Genomic DNA, 14,791 nt, shown 5'->3' on the forward strand with positions numbered 1-14,791 from the left:
TATATCCCTGTTCATAAAAACAAAAGGTGACTTTTCAAGAATCATTTGGGGTTACATCAAATGAAAGAGCAGATGTTATGAATGTGTCGCAATGTCATGTTCCTTATAGTGCTAAACTGCATTGCTTGGTGGCAGTTTCACAGATGATGGGTCAGTACACAAGTACAAACATTTTATGTTAGTAATTATTATTATTTATACTATTAACAATAGATTTTTATAATTACCTGAGGAGCAACAATAGGGCAGTTTGGAATGTGAGCAATGACAGTAATGTAAATCTGAGGTCTAAAATAATAATTGCTGCCTGGTATGTAAAACTAAAAGAAAAAAAAAAAGGAAAAAAGCTAAAAGTGAATCATTTCTTTCTATCTATAGGAACAATTCATATAAATATAAATCATCAAAATAAAGTTTTCTACATAGTTTTTTACATCAAATATCTTACAAGTTTGTGAATTATAATTTCAGATAAATATGTAATATTTTTAAAACATAAAAAATTAGCAAATATTTAATCATAATAAAGTACTGAAATATTACTTACCGGTTCACTAACACTCGTCAAACTTTGCTCCAAAGATGAATAAATGTCTTCAAAATATATATTATTATGCTGTATATCCTACAATTTAAAAGCAAATATATAAAATTATAGTTAAAAGAAGAAGAAATTCTATGAAGAATTATAGTTAAAAAAAGAATAAATTCTATGAAGAGTAATATACCTGTAAGAAAAAAAAAAAAAACTTTTTAGCATCAAATTTTATCTTTGGTTAATAGCTTCAAATGGTAATTTTACTGTATTGTGGAATAAAGTAAATAGGATTTGTAGAACAATTTAAATTGCAATATTCCTTTTTTAAACATGCTATTTCAAAATTATTATTAATTATATGCAATTAAAAACTTCACTGAAATTATTGAATAGTTCAGTTTAAAAAAAAAAAATTCAAAAATTATTTCAACAAATTTTAATAATCAGAAGTTGCAAAAAAAATGCCATGATTAGGTCATTATCTGCATCACAGATAATTACAGATTACGTGGCCTAACCAGTGAATACATAAACAATATACATAAATAATAAAAGTGACAGCATGAAATTTAATAAAAAAATTGTTGCTATAAAATGCCATCTAGTGGAAAGCTAAGGTCTTCAACATGGGAAACAATGCATTAAACGTAATAGTACACAAAATTCTTAAACTTTCTTAGTGCAGTCAGTGGCAAGTTATGGTTTTGTGTGTGTATGCATGTATGATTATGGGAAAGCCTCGAGCATTATCTGCCTAAGGTGAGGAATGCCTTTGTGGAGGACTTTCTAAGGGAAACTGGCTCGTATACACGTTACACATGGGGAAAATCACAAAAACACCCATGCAACTAGCCCGTTCATGAGATTCAAACCTCGGACTGAACTACCAGTGTTCAGTGACTTTACCGCTCGGCCGCTGGTGGGCCGAGTTATGGTTTTGAAAAAATTTTTAAAGTGAATCATAAAGCATGGATCACAAAACAATACCTAAAGACGAAATTTCATATCAAACTGCAGAAAAGTACTCTAGAAACACATAAAATATTATAACTAGTTAATGGTGATGCAGCAATGCCATTTAAAAACATGACAATTACAACCCATGAAAAATAAACATTTAAGCCATGATAGTGGAATTAAAGACAACTTTGAAAATAGACATCTAACATTTCTTCAACAAGCAATAGGAACAATGGAAAAAGTGCATATGAAATGAGATATACTACTATGAGGGAAATTAACAGCAATGTGTCTTTACTGAAAATATATATATGTAGTATTTGTAAGTGCGACACAACCACCAGAGGGCCTCACCGATGCGCCAGCAGCGAGGTGAAAGAGGAGTATGACAGAGACCTTCTTCTGCTATCCCACGCGAAGGTGGTGAGACGTCTGTCTGCACGTGAAGGTGCAGAATAAGGAACTGTAGTTCTCCACGCGAAGGTGGTAAATTGACTGTTTAATACATCAGCAAGTGCGAGTAGGCACTAATCGGTTATGTGATAAGACTGGTAAAACTATACAGAATCCTGTTTGTATCAAACGGCACTTGTATTTAATCTAATTTGTACCTTTTCTGATTATCTTTATTAAATGTTCTGTGGTGTGGAAAACAACGTTGGAATTGTTATTTAGCATCTTCAACTCCCCCACTACACACACACACACACACACATATATATATATATATATGCATATATGTGTGAGTGTAAAATTAAAAATATGTAAATCAAAATTATAATTTTAACTAGTGGTAACCCTGTAATTCCTCCCCCTCTGTATTTTAAAAATTGTAATAAGTTTTCTGGAATGTGTCATTTCTAGATCAATCCATGTTGCATGGCTTCTATAATGCTGAAAATGTTGCTAATTGAGAACTTAAAATTTCAAGAACTGAAGACTTTTTAACCTAAACCAAAACCTTCTTTTGGTAAGCCTCCATATTGGATTAACTGCACAATTTAGCTTCAGCTCTCTTGCTATCAAGATGCTACTTCACTCCCTCTGTTTTGTCATGCTGCTAGCTATGCCATTACCTAAAACGTGATACTTGGTATAATACTGTTGGGTGTTTATTGCGCCCACGATCTAAATGAAATTCACGCTCAAATCTGAGGGCTCTGAACGGGATATTTGGATACTTCATACTTGCATACTTCAGAGAAGGTACTGTGAAAACTTTTTGAAGATAAGTGATACTTTTGTTTCGTTTTTAAAATGAGTTTCCTAAAAAATTTAAAGAAAAGTGATTTAATAGTAATTGCGGAACAAATTGGACAGACTGTTCCAGAAAATGCTAAAAAAGCTGACATTAGAAAAATTATCGAAAATTCTGATGTTTTCAAAACGAACGTTGAATTTGTTCGTGGCGTCGTCAAGTCGATCGCAGAGGATCGGACGCCTAAAACAAGTAATGAAAACTATCTGTTAGAGATCGAACATCTTAAATTAGCTCAAATTGAGAAGCAGATTGAATTAGAAAGTTTAAAATCACAATCATTATCGGGTGATAGAAGAAACGCGCAGACTAGTGTTGAAGATGTTATTAAAAGCATCAAAACACTAACTATAGCTGTACCTCAGAAACCAAAAGCTATGCATTTGTTTTTTCAGTCACTTGAGAAAGCTTTTACTACTAAAAGTGTACCAGTGGAGTTAAAAACAGAAGAGTTGATTAATATGAGGGCCATCCAGGAAGTAGATTACGTTTCCGTCTGTGTCCGCTAGGGGCGGGGCTAGCGCGGCCATCTTGGGGTCAGAGCGTTGCGCAGCTCAGTCTGCATCTAGCCGTGCTAGTGAGAGGTTCGTGCTGTGCTCCGTTCAGATACTGTGACGGTTTGAAATGTCTGCGTTAATTGAAAATCCCGCGAGCTGCGAGGTGTGCTCAGTAATAAGGTTTCTGACTACAAAAAACTGTAAACCGATAGAAATCTATCGGCAGCTTCGTGAAGCGTATGGGGACAACATTATCACTGAAGGTGGAGTGCGTCAGTGGGTCATAAGATTTCAAAATGGCCGAACCAATGTTCACGACGAAGATCGAAGTGGGAGACCCAGCATAGTGACCGCCGAACTTCTCGAAAAAGTCGATGCTAAAGTCCGTGAAAATCGAAATTTCACAATAACGGAACTTTCTTTGAGTTTTCCACAAATTTCGCGAAGTTTGTTGCACGAAATCATCAGCGAAAAGCTTGGTTACCACAAGTTTTGTGCAAGATGGATTCCAAAAATCTTGACAGAGGACCACAAAAATCAGCGAATGGCTGCAGCGTTGAACTTTTTGGACGCTTACCATAAGGATGGTGACTCTTTACTCGATCGCATCGTTACTGGTGACGAAACATGGGTGAAACATGTGAACTGTGAAACGAAATTGCAATCAATGCAGTGGGGGCACACAAGTTCTCCCCAAAAACCCAAGAAATGCATGCAAACAATGTCGGCAAGGAAGATGATGGCGACTGTTTTTTGGGACAGAAAAGGTGTAATTTTGGTGGACTTCCTGGAAAGAGGCACTACAATAAACTCTCAAAGGTATTGCCAAACTCTCCAAAAACTCAGAAGAGCAATTCAAAACAAGCGCAGAGGAATGTTGAGCTCTAAGATCTTGTTGATTCACGACAACGCCCGGCCCCACATGGCAAATGTCACTCGTAAAGTTCTTGAATCTTTTAAGTGGGAGTTGTTTCCTCATCCGCCGTACAGTCCCGACCTGGCACCGAGCGACTTCCACCTATTCCCAGCAATGAAGAAGTGGCTGGCTATGCAGCGTTTTGATGACGACGCACAGCTGCAAGAAGAGGTAATGAAGTGGTTGAAGGCGCAGGCGGCCGAATTTTTCGACGAAGGAATTTCCAAGCTCGTACATCGCTACGATAAATGCCTTAATTTGTATGGTGACTATGTAGAAAAGTAGTATTTGAGTGTGGCTTTCATCTGTATATAATAAAATTTGTTTCCTATACTTTGTTTATTTTTTTATTCCAAAACGTAATCTACTTTCTGGATAGCCCTCGTATATTAGGTGATAAATGTAATAATGTTCTAACGTATGTTTCTGAACATGAAATCGCGGATTATGATAAATTAAAAACTCTAATCTTGAAAGAATTTCAGCCAACACCGCGTGAATGTTTGAACAATTTTAAAAATGCACAGAGACATTCATCTGAATCACATGTTCAGTCCGCGTCTCGACTCAGTGCAACTTTCAATTATTATTGCAAGTTAAGAGAGGTAGATGACTTTAAGAAATTGTGTGATCTCATTGTATCTGATAAGTTGTATGAAACTCTGGATTCTAAAACAAAGGAACACATTAGTGTTCGGGAGGGTCAAAGTTGGTACCCACCTAATCAATTGGGAAGAGAATGTGATTTATTTTATTCATCCAGGGGTAAATCTTTAGTTGATACCAGTAACACACGAATCGAAACTCCAGAAAATAAAAAGCTTAATTTTTCCAAAAACAATCTTAGAAAAGCTCAGAGCAATTTCAAGGATTCAGGGAAGTTTGTAAATCAGGGTAGCAGTAAACCAGGACGTATTTGCTATGTATGTGGGAGTAAAGGGGAATTATTTCACTTTGCGAGAAATTGTCCCAAACGGTTAGAAAAGGAGGAAAATTTGTTTCCAAAAAAGGTATCTGGGTTAGAGATTGGATCGGATAATGCAGCTAGAAATAAGTTAAAATTTATTGAACTGTTGATTGATGGTAAGAAAGTAAAATGTTTAATAGATTCTGGAAGTGAATTGATAGTTGTAAAGAAATCCCTTTTTCCGAATAAATTATCAACTGGATGTATAGAACTCAAAAGTTCGTTTGGTCACGTGGTTAAAGCGGAAACAGCTAAGTTTATTTTTTCTTTATGCGAAAGCAAAAAACAAAAAGAGATAGAAGCAGCGATGGTTTTTGATTTGATAACAGACTGTATTTTCCCCCCTTCCTGTCTAAAAATGATCTGTTGTGACCAGGTGATGATTACGCAATATGAAAATGATTCCGTCTCTTCCGAAAGGAATTTTTTGTCTTTTATTTCTGCAGCCATTGAGGCAGACAGCGAAACAGATTTATGGCATATTAAAGATGAAGGATTATGCAATACTGTTTCCACTCTTATTAATGAGTATAAACCGTTAGAAAAGCCACGCAGTACTGACTTAAAAATGAAAGTAATATTAAAAAATGATATTCCAGTTTCTCAGCGTTCGAGGAGAATTCCTTTTGCTGACCAAAAAATTGTTGATAATCAAATAGATGAATGGTTGAAGGATGGGATTATACAGCCGTCGTGTTCAGAATATGCTTCGCCAATTGTTTTGTGTAGAAAAAAATCGGGGAAGACACGGATTTGTGTTGACTTCAGGCAGTTAAATAAAAAAATAGTTAAGGATTCTTTTCCTATGGCACAAGTAGAAGAGGTTTTAGATCGTTTGGGTGAAGCAAAAGTTTTTTCGACATTAGACTTAAAAAATGGGTTTTTTCACGTTCCAATTGAGAAAAACTGCACTAAATATTTGGCATTTATTACTCATGCAGGCTTGTACGAATTTCTAAAAGCACCTTTTGGTTTGTGCACGTCCCCTAGTGTGTTTCAAAGATTTATTTATAATGTGTTTAGAGATTTAATTCGGGATGACACTGTTGTTACTTATTTGGATGATTTTATTATTCCAGCACGAAACGAGAATGAAGGTTTAGAAAAGTTGAAACGTGTTTTAGAAGTAGCCAAAGAATATGGTTTGGAGATTAATTTTAAGAAATGCCAATTTTTGAAAAGAAAAATAGAATTTCTCGGGTATGTTATTGAGGATGGTACAATTCGCCCCTCTACTGAAAAAACCAGGGCTGTTCAAAATTTCCCAGAACCCAAAAACCTTAAGCAGATTCAAAGTTTCTTGGGCCTTACTGGGTATTTTAGGAAATTTATTGCCAATTATTCAAAAATAGCGAAACCACTAAGTGATCTTCTTCGTAACGGAGCAGAATTCAAATTTGGGCCTGAGCAAAAAGATGCATTTAATAAATTGAAAGAACTTTTATCCACAAGTCCGGTTCTTCATATTTTTAAACAAGGAGCACCATTAGAATTGCATACAGATGCAAGCAGTCATGGTTTCGGCGCTGTATTGCTACAAAAGTCAGATGATGGACAGTTACACCCCATTTACTTCATGAGTAAAAAAACGAGTCTCCAACAAGAGAAGCTATCTAGTTATGAGCTTGAAGTTTTAGCTATAGTAGAAGCTCTAAAGAAATTCAGGAATTACCTTTTAGGATCTAAGGTCAGGATAGTTACGGATTGCGATGCTTTCCAGAAGACCATGTTTAAGAAAGATCTAACCCCTAAAGTGGCGAGATGGGCGTTACTTCTAGAAGAATTTGACTATGAAATTGTTCACAGATCTGGGCAACAAATGAAGCACGTGGATTCATTGAGTAGAAATGCTGTTATGATGGTTACTTGTTCTCAGGGAGAAGTTACAGCCAAAATTGCAGCTGCGCAAAGAAGTGATGAGCGTCTCCAGTTGCTAAAATCCTTAGTCGAGCAAGGACTGAAAAAAGATTTTCAAGTGAAAAATGGAGTATTATACAAGTTCGACAGTGGTCGTGAGTTACTTGTGGTACCCGAAGCATTAGAGTTAGAAATCATACGTAGTATCCACAACAAGGGACATTTCACAGTGTCTAAAACTGAAGATCTGCTAAAAAACGACTTTTATATTCCTAACCTTAGAAAACTAATTGAGCAAGTTATTTCAAATTGTGTAGAATGTATTTTGTGCGACAGAAAACGAGGTAAGAGCGAAGGATTGCTGTATCCCATACCAAAAGATAGTATCCCTTTGAGCACTTTTCATATCGATTTTATAGTACCATTACCGTCGACAAATAAGAACTACAATCACATCGTAACCGTGGTTGATGCATTCACAAAGTTCATATGGCTCTATCCAGTAAAGTCTACATCAGCTCAAGAGGCATTGCAGAAGCTGAAACTGCAACAATCAACTTTCGGTAGTTCTTTGAGAATTATAAGTGATAAAGGTCAACTTTCAGTAGTTTCATTTACCTCTAAAGACTTTGAAGATTACTGTAGTCAAGAGAAGATCCAGCACATATTCACAACTACTGGCGTTCCTAGAGGAAATGGACAAGTGGAAAGGATTCATCTCACTCTGATTCCAGTCCTATCCAAATTATCCATAGATGATCCAACCAAGTGGTACAAGTATGTTGGAGATGTACAAAGGATCTTGAACAGCACTAAGAGCAGAAGCACAAAGAGTTCTCCATTTGAGCTTCTCACTGGTGTTAAAATGAGAAATCGAGAGGACTTAAAGATTATGGAAATTCTTGAAGAAGAAGAAAGAAATAATATTATGATGAAAGATCGAGAAGATATGAGAGAGGAAGCAAGGAAAAACATTCTAAAAATTCAGGAAGAGAATAGAAAAACATACAACAAGAAGAGAAAAGAGGCGCAAGTATACAATGTGAACGACTTAGTTGCCATACAAAGAACGCAGTATGGAGGTGGTCTAAAGTTAAGACCAAAGTTCTTCGGTCCATATCGTGTGACAGCGAGGAAAGGCAAAGACCGTTACCAGGTGGAAAAAGTGGGACACCATGAAGGTCCTGGATGTACCACTACAGCAGCTGATCTCATGAAGCCGTGGACTTCTACTATATAGGACTATGTGTGGTTCTTCCGCACTTCTTTCTTTTTTTTTTCCTTTTCTTTCGTTTTTTTTTTTTAATTTATTTTTAGGTGCTGTCTTGATGTTCCAGTGCTGCTGATCCGTGTTTTCGTGGACGAAAAAAGTGTCAGGACGGACGAGTTGTAGTATCCGTAAGTGCGACACAACCACCAGAGGGCCTCACCGATGCGCAAGCAGCAAGGTGAAAGAGGAGTATGACAGAGACCTTCTTCTGCTATCCCACACGAAGGTGGTGAGATGTCTGTCTGCACGTGAAGGTGTAGAATAAGGAACTGTAGTTCTCCACGCAAAGGTGGTAAATTGATTGTTTAATACATCAGCAAGTGCGAGTAAGCACTAATCGGTTATGTGATAAGACTGGTAAAACTATACAGATTCCTGTTTGTATCAAACGGCACTTGTATTTAATCTAATTTGTACCTTTTCTGATTATCTTTATTAAATGTTCTGTGGTGTGGAAAACAACGTTGGAATTGTTATTTAGCATCTTCAACTCCCCCACTACATATATATATATATATATATATATATATATGCATATATGTGTGAGTGTAAAATTAAAAATATGTAAATCAAAATTATAATTTTAACTAGTGGTAACCCCGTAATTCCTCCCCCCCCTCTGTATTTTAAAAATTGTAATAAGTTTTCTGGAATGTGTCATTTCTAGATCAATCCATGTTGCATGGCTTCTGTAATGCTGACAATGTTGCTAATTGAGAACTTAACATTTCAAGAACTGAAGACTTTTTAACCTAAACCAAAACCTTCTTTTGGTAAGCCTCCATATTGGATTAACTGCACAATTTAGCTTCAGCTATCTTGCTATCAAGATGCTACTTCACTCCCTCTGTTTTGTCATGCTGCTAGCTAAGCCATTACCTAAAACGTGATACTTGGTATAATACTGTTGGGTGTTTATTGCGCCCACAATCTAAATGAAATTCACGATTTTTTTAATTAACAATTTTACATTTACATCCGCTGTAAAATCATCTGAATTCCCAATTTAGAAAAGTAAAAAAAGATTTCCCCCTCCCCCCTCCCTTTTTTAAACATTTGACAGCATTTTTAGACTTTTGCAAGAAAAGATAATTTGCTCTCATGATAATTCAAGTATGAAAAGATAAGCAGACATGTAGAAATGATTGCATTTTGTTCAGAAAAAGTATTTCTCTCAGTTACTGTAGAGAGATTATCAAAACTAAAATTAGTACATGTGAAATTTTAATTTGTTAGCAAGAGGATAATTTAGATAATCTCTAGAGGATAATAGCAAGAGGATAATTTAGATAATTTTTCTACCCCAAAAAAGGGAGGAGAAAGGTATATTATAAAAAGAAAACAAAGTGATAATAAACACACTAATTTATAAATAAAATAACACACTGATGTAGTATGCAATCTATAACTTAGGCAATTTTATCCTACGATCATCAAACTGTAAACTATCAAAAGATCTGGCCTACAGATGGTACTAATACTCAAAAAACTGAACTGTACTCAGAGATTTTGAAACTAAAGATTCTTCACAATATGCAGAGTACCATACTGCAAATACTTCCACATTATCTCACAGAAGCACGATAGAGATACATTTATAAAAAGAATAATTATTTTTTGGCATGTTGCAAGACATTCATAATGAATATGACTAATAAATTCATAAAAACAGCCATTTTAGGGCTCTCCCTTTTTTTTTCTTTACTGTTTTTGCTTTGTAAAACTAAAGCAATTTAAATTTAGTGGAATTAAAAATTCAGTAAATTCATTTTTATTTATGTACTCTTATTTATTTGTATTTGTTTTCTAAAAATATTTTAGTGGTATCAATTAAGCAATAAATTGCTAAGTAGTAGATTGCATACATCAATACCAATAAAAGTAAACTGTCTTACTATTGTTGCCACAGATGGACTCAGGTCTAAGCAAAATGCCAGTCGATACTGGGTTGATAAAAAATTCACTTTAGTATCTGCAACAATTCTAACTGTAGAGCTATTTGTTACATCATCTACTTCAAATTTTTCAGCATATTTTGGAATTGCAGATATTACTTCAATTTCATATGTAAGTTTTTCCTACAAAATACATTAATGTTATTTAGAATATTAAAAGGAAAAATATCACAACAATGTGAACACTAAACACAGCTTTTCAGAGGTATTTCTTAGTTTTGAATATTTAGATCATAAAAAGCACATTATTACTTGTGATGTTTTCCATTTCAATGTCAGGTTCTTATTTAGATTTTTGAAAAACCACTGAGCACGAATATTTCTAGATATGCGATAATTATTTTGCATCAGAACATAGACTTCTTTAGCTTCACATAAGGAGCTTTCCACCTAAATTGCAGGGAAGTGGAAACAACAAAATTAACTCCCACAGCCATACATATTAACACAAGTATATTGAATTGTATAATAGTAAGTACAACTAAAAGCTAAAATGATCAAATCATCATACAAAGTAATGAAAATCTCCCCCCCCCCCCCCGAAAAAAATATCAACAAACTGATATAAATTAAATGGGATATAAAATAATTCAGATTATTTTTTTAAATAATTACAGTTTCTTGATACTTATATAAACATCAAATTACAACAAAAAAATGAGGTATTAAAATACAAAATGTTGACTTCTGTTATTGATTACACAGATAAGGTAAGCAATACATATAAACAAATACATATTCATACAAAATTGTATGAAGCAATTTATTATAAGCAATCTTGTGCATCATGAAATGACAACTTGTCAAAGATGGCAGACTTCTTCCTAAGAACATGAATAAGGGAGAGCAGTGCAAGTTTTATCCATCATTCTTTTAACTACCAATTTTTGTAATCGATCACCTGCTAAGACAATCTAAGGGAAAGAATGAATTCACTAAACAAATTAAAATAACAATTTATAATAAAAAAGATAGTCTGTCATCACTTTAGAATAAAAGGCTGAAATACTGCTTTGAAAAATGCACTATTGCATTATATAAATAAATCACAAACAAAAATCAATACTTAACCTACATCAGCAACCCCCTTGCTGTAATTTGGCAGTTCCTTACAGATGAAAAGGCAAAATTTATTTATGGAGTTCAAGTTGGTGGCTTTTGTGCTTAACATTATCAATGCATAAAAAAGAAACATACGTTGATAATTTAAAATACAAATTTTAATTATTAAATCTGCATCACATAATACTTTTAAAAAAAACACACAAAAAAAATAAAAACTCAAACAAGTAAACATTTAGAAAGCATTTAAAACGTTTAAAAGTTTTAAAATGTAGAAGAACGTTTGAGGCATGTTACGGCTGCCCTGCGGTAGTTTCACTTGAACGCGCTAGACGCGCTAAAGACGAGGAAGAGGTTAATTTACCAATAAGCCATTAACTTTTACTGAGTTTTGCTAGAAAAATATTAGAGCAACCAGATCATGAAAAAGGTTTGGGAAACCTAACATTAAACATCACAATTATTATTAAATTTATTTGTCGAGCTTTTACAAACAATATAATTATTACTATATTTATTTGTTCAGCTTTAACATCAATGAACTTTTTTTTACAAAGTAGCATATTAAATTTTGCAGAATACATATCATCACTTCTTTTACCATATATCATTCCTAATACTATTATACACAATCAAATCACATTAATGTGACCACCTGTCAAAAGCAGAATAACCACCATTTCCAGAGCAGAGTGCTGTGAGACATGCAGGAAGAGAGTCCATTAGGTTCTTGAAGATGTTCCCTGGGATGTTAAGCCATTTTAACTCCAGTGCAGTGGCCAGCTGCACTAGGTTGCGCGGATGAGGATCCATGGCGCCAACAACCCAGTAGAGGAGGTCCCACAGATTCCCGACTGGGCTTAAGTGTGGTGAGTTTGCTGACCAGGGGAATATGGTAAAGTCACCATGGTGCTCTTCAAACCATGCACGTGCACTGTGAGCTGTATGAAACTTTACATTGTCCTTCTAGTAGATGCCATCATTCTGAAGAAAAAATATTCGCATGTAGGGGCGGACATGGTCCCCAAGGGCAGATGCGCATTTCTGTTAATCCATCATACCTTTTACAATGATGTTTGCACCCAGAGAATGCCACAAAAACATTCCCTACACCAGGGATGGGCAAACTACGGCCCGCCGGAAGGCTTTATCCGGCCCGCGGATAGAATTTGAATTTGCCGGTCTGAGGCAAATTAAAAGAAATATATATTTATATATTATATATCCATCTAGTTTTCTACTTTGTTTAAATATTATTTTTTTCTTTCTTTTTTTCAAAGAAATGGTGATCTTTTTACTTTTTCTATTCTTGTTCTGTAAAACGTAAATCGATGGAAATAGCAAGCACAGATAGTTTTCAATCGCCACAAGTTAAAAGCAGAAGTTCTTTGTTAGTTATGGCTGTAGCGTTATCTCTTTCTCGGGGAGCAGACATATGGGAATACAATATAAGTGAATTAGACCTCATATGTGGCAGAGTGCACAAGATCCAGCCAGCGGGTTTGTCTTTTGACGCAAGTTCTAATATTATTGATTGCATAAGGAAAGATTGTGAACATATAGCACCATTGTGAATAGTGGTGAAATTATTAAAAGTATAGCATAGCTAGTGCTTGTTTTAGGTTATTCGTAAAATATTTCAACCCCAAAATGACTACTAAAAAACGTGAATTTGATTCAGAGTGCTGTGCTTTTAATGGTGAATAGACCTGGAAATATTTTTTACAGTTGTAAAAGATAAACCAGTGTGTCTCATCTGCAATGAAGCTGTAGCACTCTTCAAAGAATATAACATTTCTCGTCATTTCACATCTAAGCATACGAATTCCAGTTATAAAGCAATGTCCCAATATGAAAGAAAACAAAATGCAGAAAGTCTTTGTAAAAAATTATCAGGCTGACAAAATTTTTTCAAGAAGATAAACAGTATCCAAGAAGCAGCTACACATGCAAGTTACATTATAGCATATAATATTGCTAAAAATAATGGTTGATCTTTACATTATGGTAACTTGGCGTTTTTTTGGCGAAAATTTGGCGACCAACTCTCCTACAGCAACCCTCTATTTTTTTTCCCGCCGCCATTTTGTCTTCACGAAGTAAAGACATGTTTCTTTTCTTTTTATCTACTGAACACTTCTTCCAACAATCTACTAGCCGAATTACACTTTTGCTAGAAATTTTATCAAACAAAACTGCTTAATCATGACAAATATTCACTGCAAAATTGGGAAAAAGTGCACAATACCATACTCCTTACGCGTTTTTCAAAATAACACATACACATAAACCATGTACACGCCGACTTATTTTTACTTGAAAAAACATTCCAGAATTGCACAAAAATGGCATTACGCACACTCTTCACTATATCCATGTACACTGCTTTTTTCTCATAAATTAGAAAAATTTCACGAAAATACATGACAATTTTCTCAATCTTTAAAGCCGGTAAAAAGAACATATATGAAATTACCTGATCGCGAAAAAGTATTTACCCTTTACAAATATGAACATTTCCACATATAAAATAAATAAAATATCCAAAAACTTTTACCTCTAAATCATCTATTACATTATACACGTCACCAACGAATTCATACTGCAAGTATTACAAATACTTAGTATCAAATATTTAAATTATTTCCATGCACGTTTATTTCAACTTAAACGTATACCAAATTCCTACAAACATAAAATTCACAAAATAACTATCATTTCATTAAAATATAATTAAATTCAAAAACACTACTTAAAATATAAATGAGCACATACATTAAATTTATAAAAATTACCTTACAATCCTAATTACTTTAAACTAAATCATTGCTAATAACAATTTCCCAATAATACCAAATTCCTTTCCACCTTACATTTAGAACAATGCATAAAAATAATATCCTCAAATAATTAAAAATACTAACTTACCTAATCTTCTTCAGAATCTTGATTACGTGGCGGATACACTTTTCTAATTCATTCAATAAAATTATTGAAAGATTTTTTCTGCGAATTTTTCCTCCATACTTCCTCCGCTAAATAAAAAGCAAACTTCTCTTTATCACAATGCCTAAATACCCATTTCAAATTCACTTTAGTTAGGGCCATGGGATCCAAAAATTACACAACACTGTTTCACACAACACAGAATAAAGCTAAATACAAAATTTCCACATTTTTTCCCGATTTCCCCCCTTTTCCGATTAAAGAACCATAATTCGTCCATTAATATCACATGACATATCCCATGATCTCTCATCTCCCTCACGCAAAATAATGCGTAATCAGAACTGAGTACTGCTCACATTATTACCAAAGTCCCAGGTAGTAAGTAACCTTTATCGCCTCCAAAATGTCGCCAAACTACCAGTTACCATATTGTAAAGATCAACCAAATAAAATATCCAAAAACTTTTACCTCTAAATCATCTATTACATTATACACATCACCAACAAATTCATACCGCAACCATTACAAATACTTAGTGTCAGATATTTAAATTATTTCCAT

At 34.3% G+C, this 14,791-nt stretch overlaps 1 protein-coding gene across 1 annotated transcript in view; it reads right to left on the minus strand.

Moving 5' to 3' along the window:
• The window catches only part of LOC118190330 (KICSTOR complex protein SZT2-like), a 279,720-nt gene that overhangs the window by 256,735 nt on the left and 8,194 nt on the right, over window positions 1-14,791 (minus strand). Inside the window, exons 2-5 of the mRNA XM_085818640.1 lie at window positions 10,471-10,608; window positions 10,159-10,341; window positions 548-625; window positions 228-320 (exon numbers count right to left, since the gene is read on the minus strand). Coding sequence (XP_085674766.1) covers window positions 228-320; window positions 548-625; window positions 10,159-10,341; window positions 10,471-10,608 — 492 coding nt within the window. The remainder of the gene's footprint in view (window positions 1-227; window positions 321-547; window positions 626-10,158; window positions 10,342-10,470; window positions 10,609-14,791) is intronic.

Source organism: Stegodyphus dumicola, chromosome 6 (assembly GCF_044657685.1).
Source record: "Stegodyphus dumicola isolate Sdum_Otavi_A_Nest chromosome 6, ASM4465768v1".
Classification (NCBI taxonomy): Eukaryota; Metazoa; Arthropoda; class Arachnida; order Araneae; family Eresidae; genus Stegodyphus; species Stegodyphus dumicola.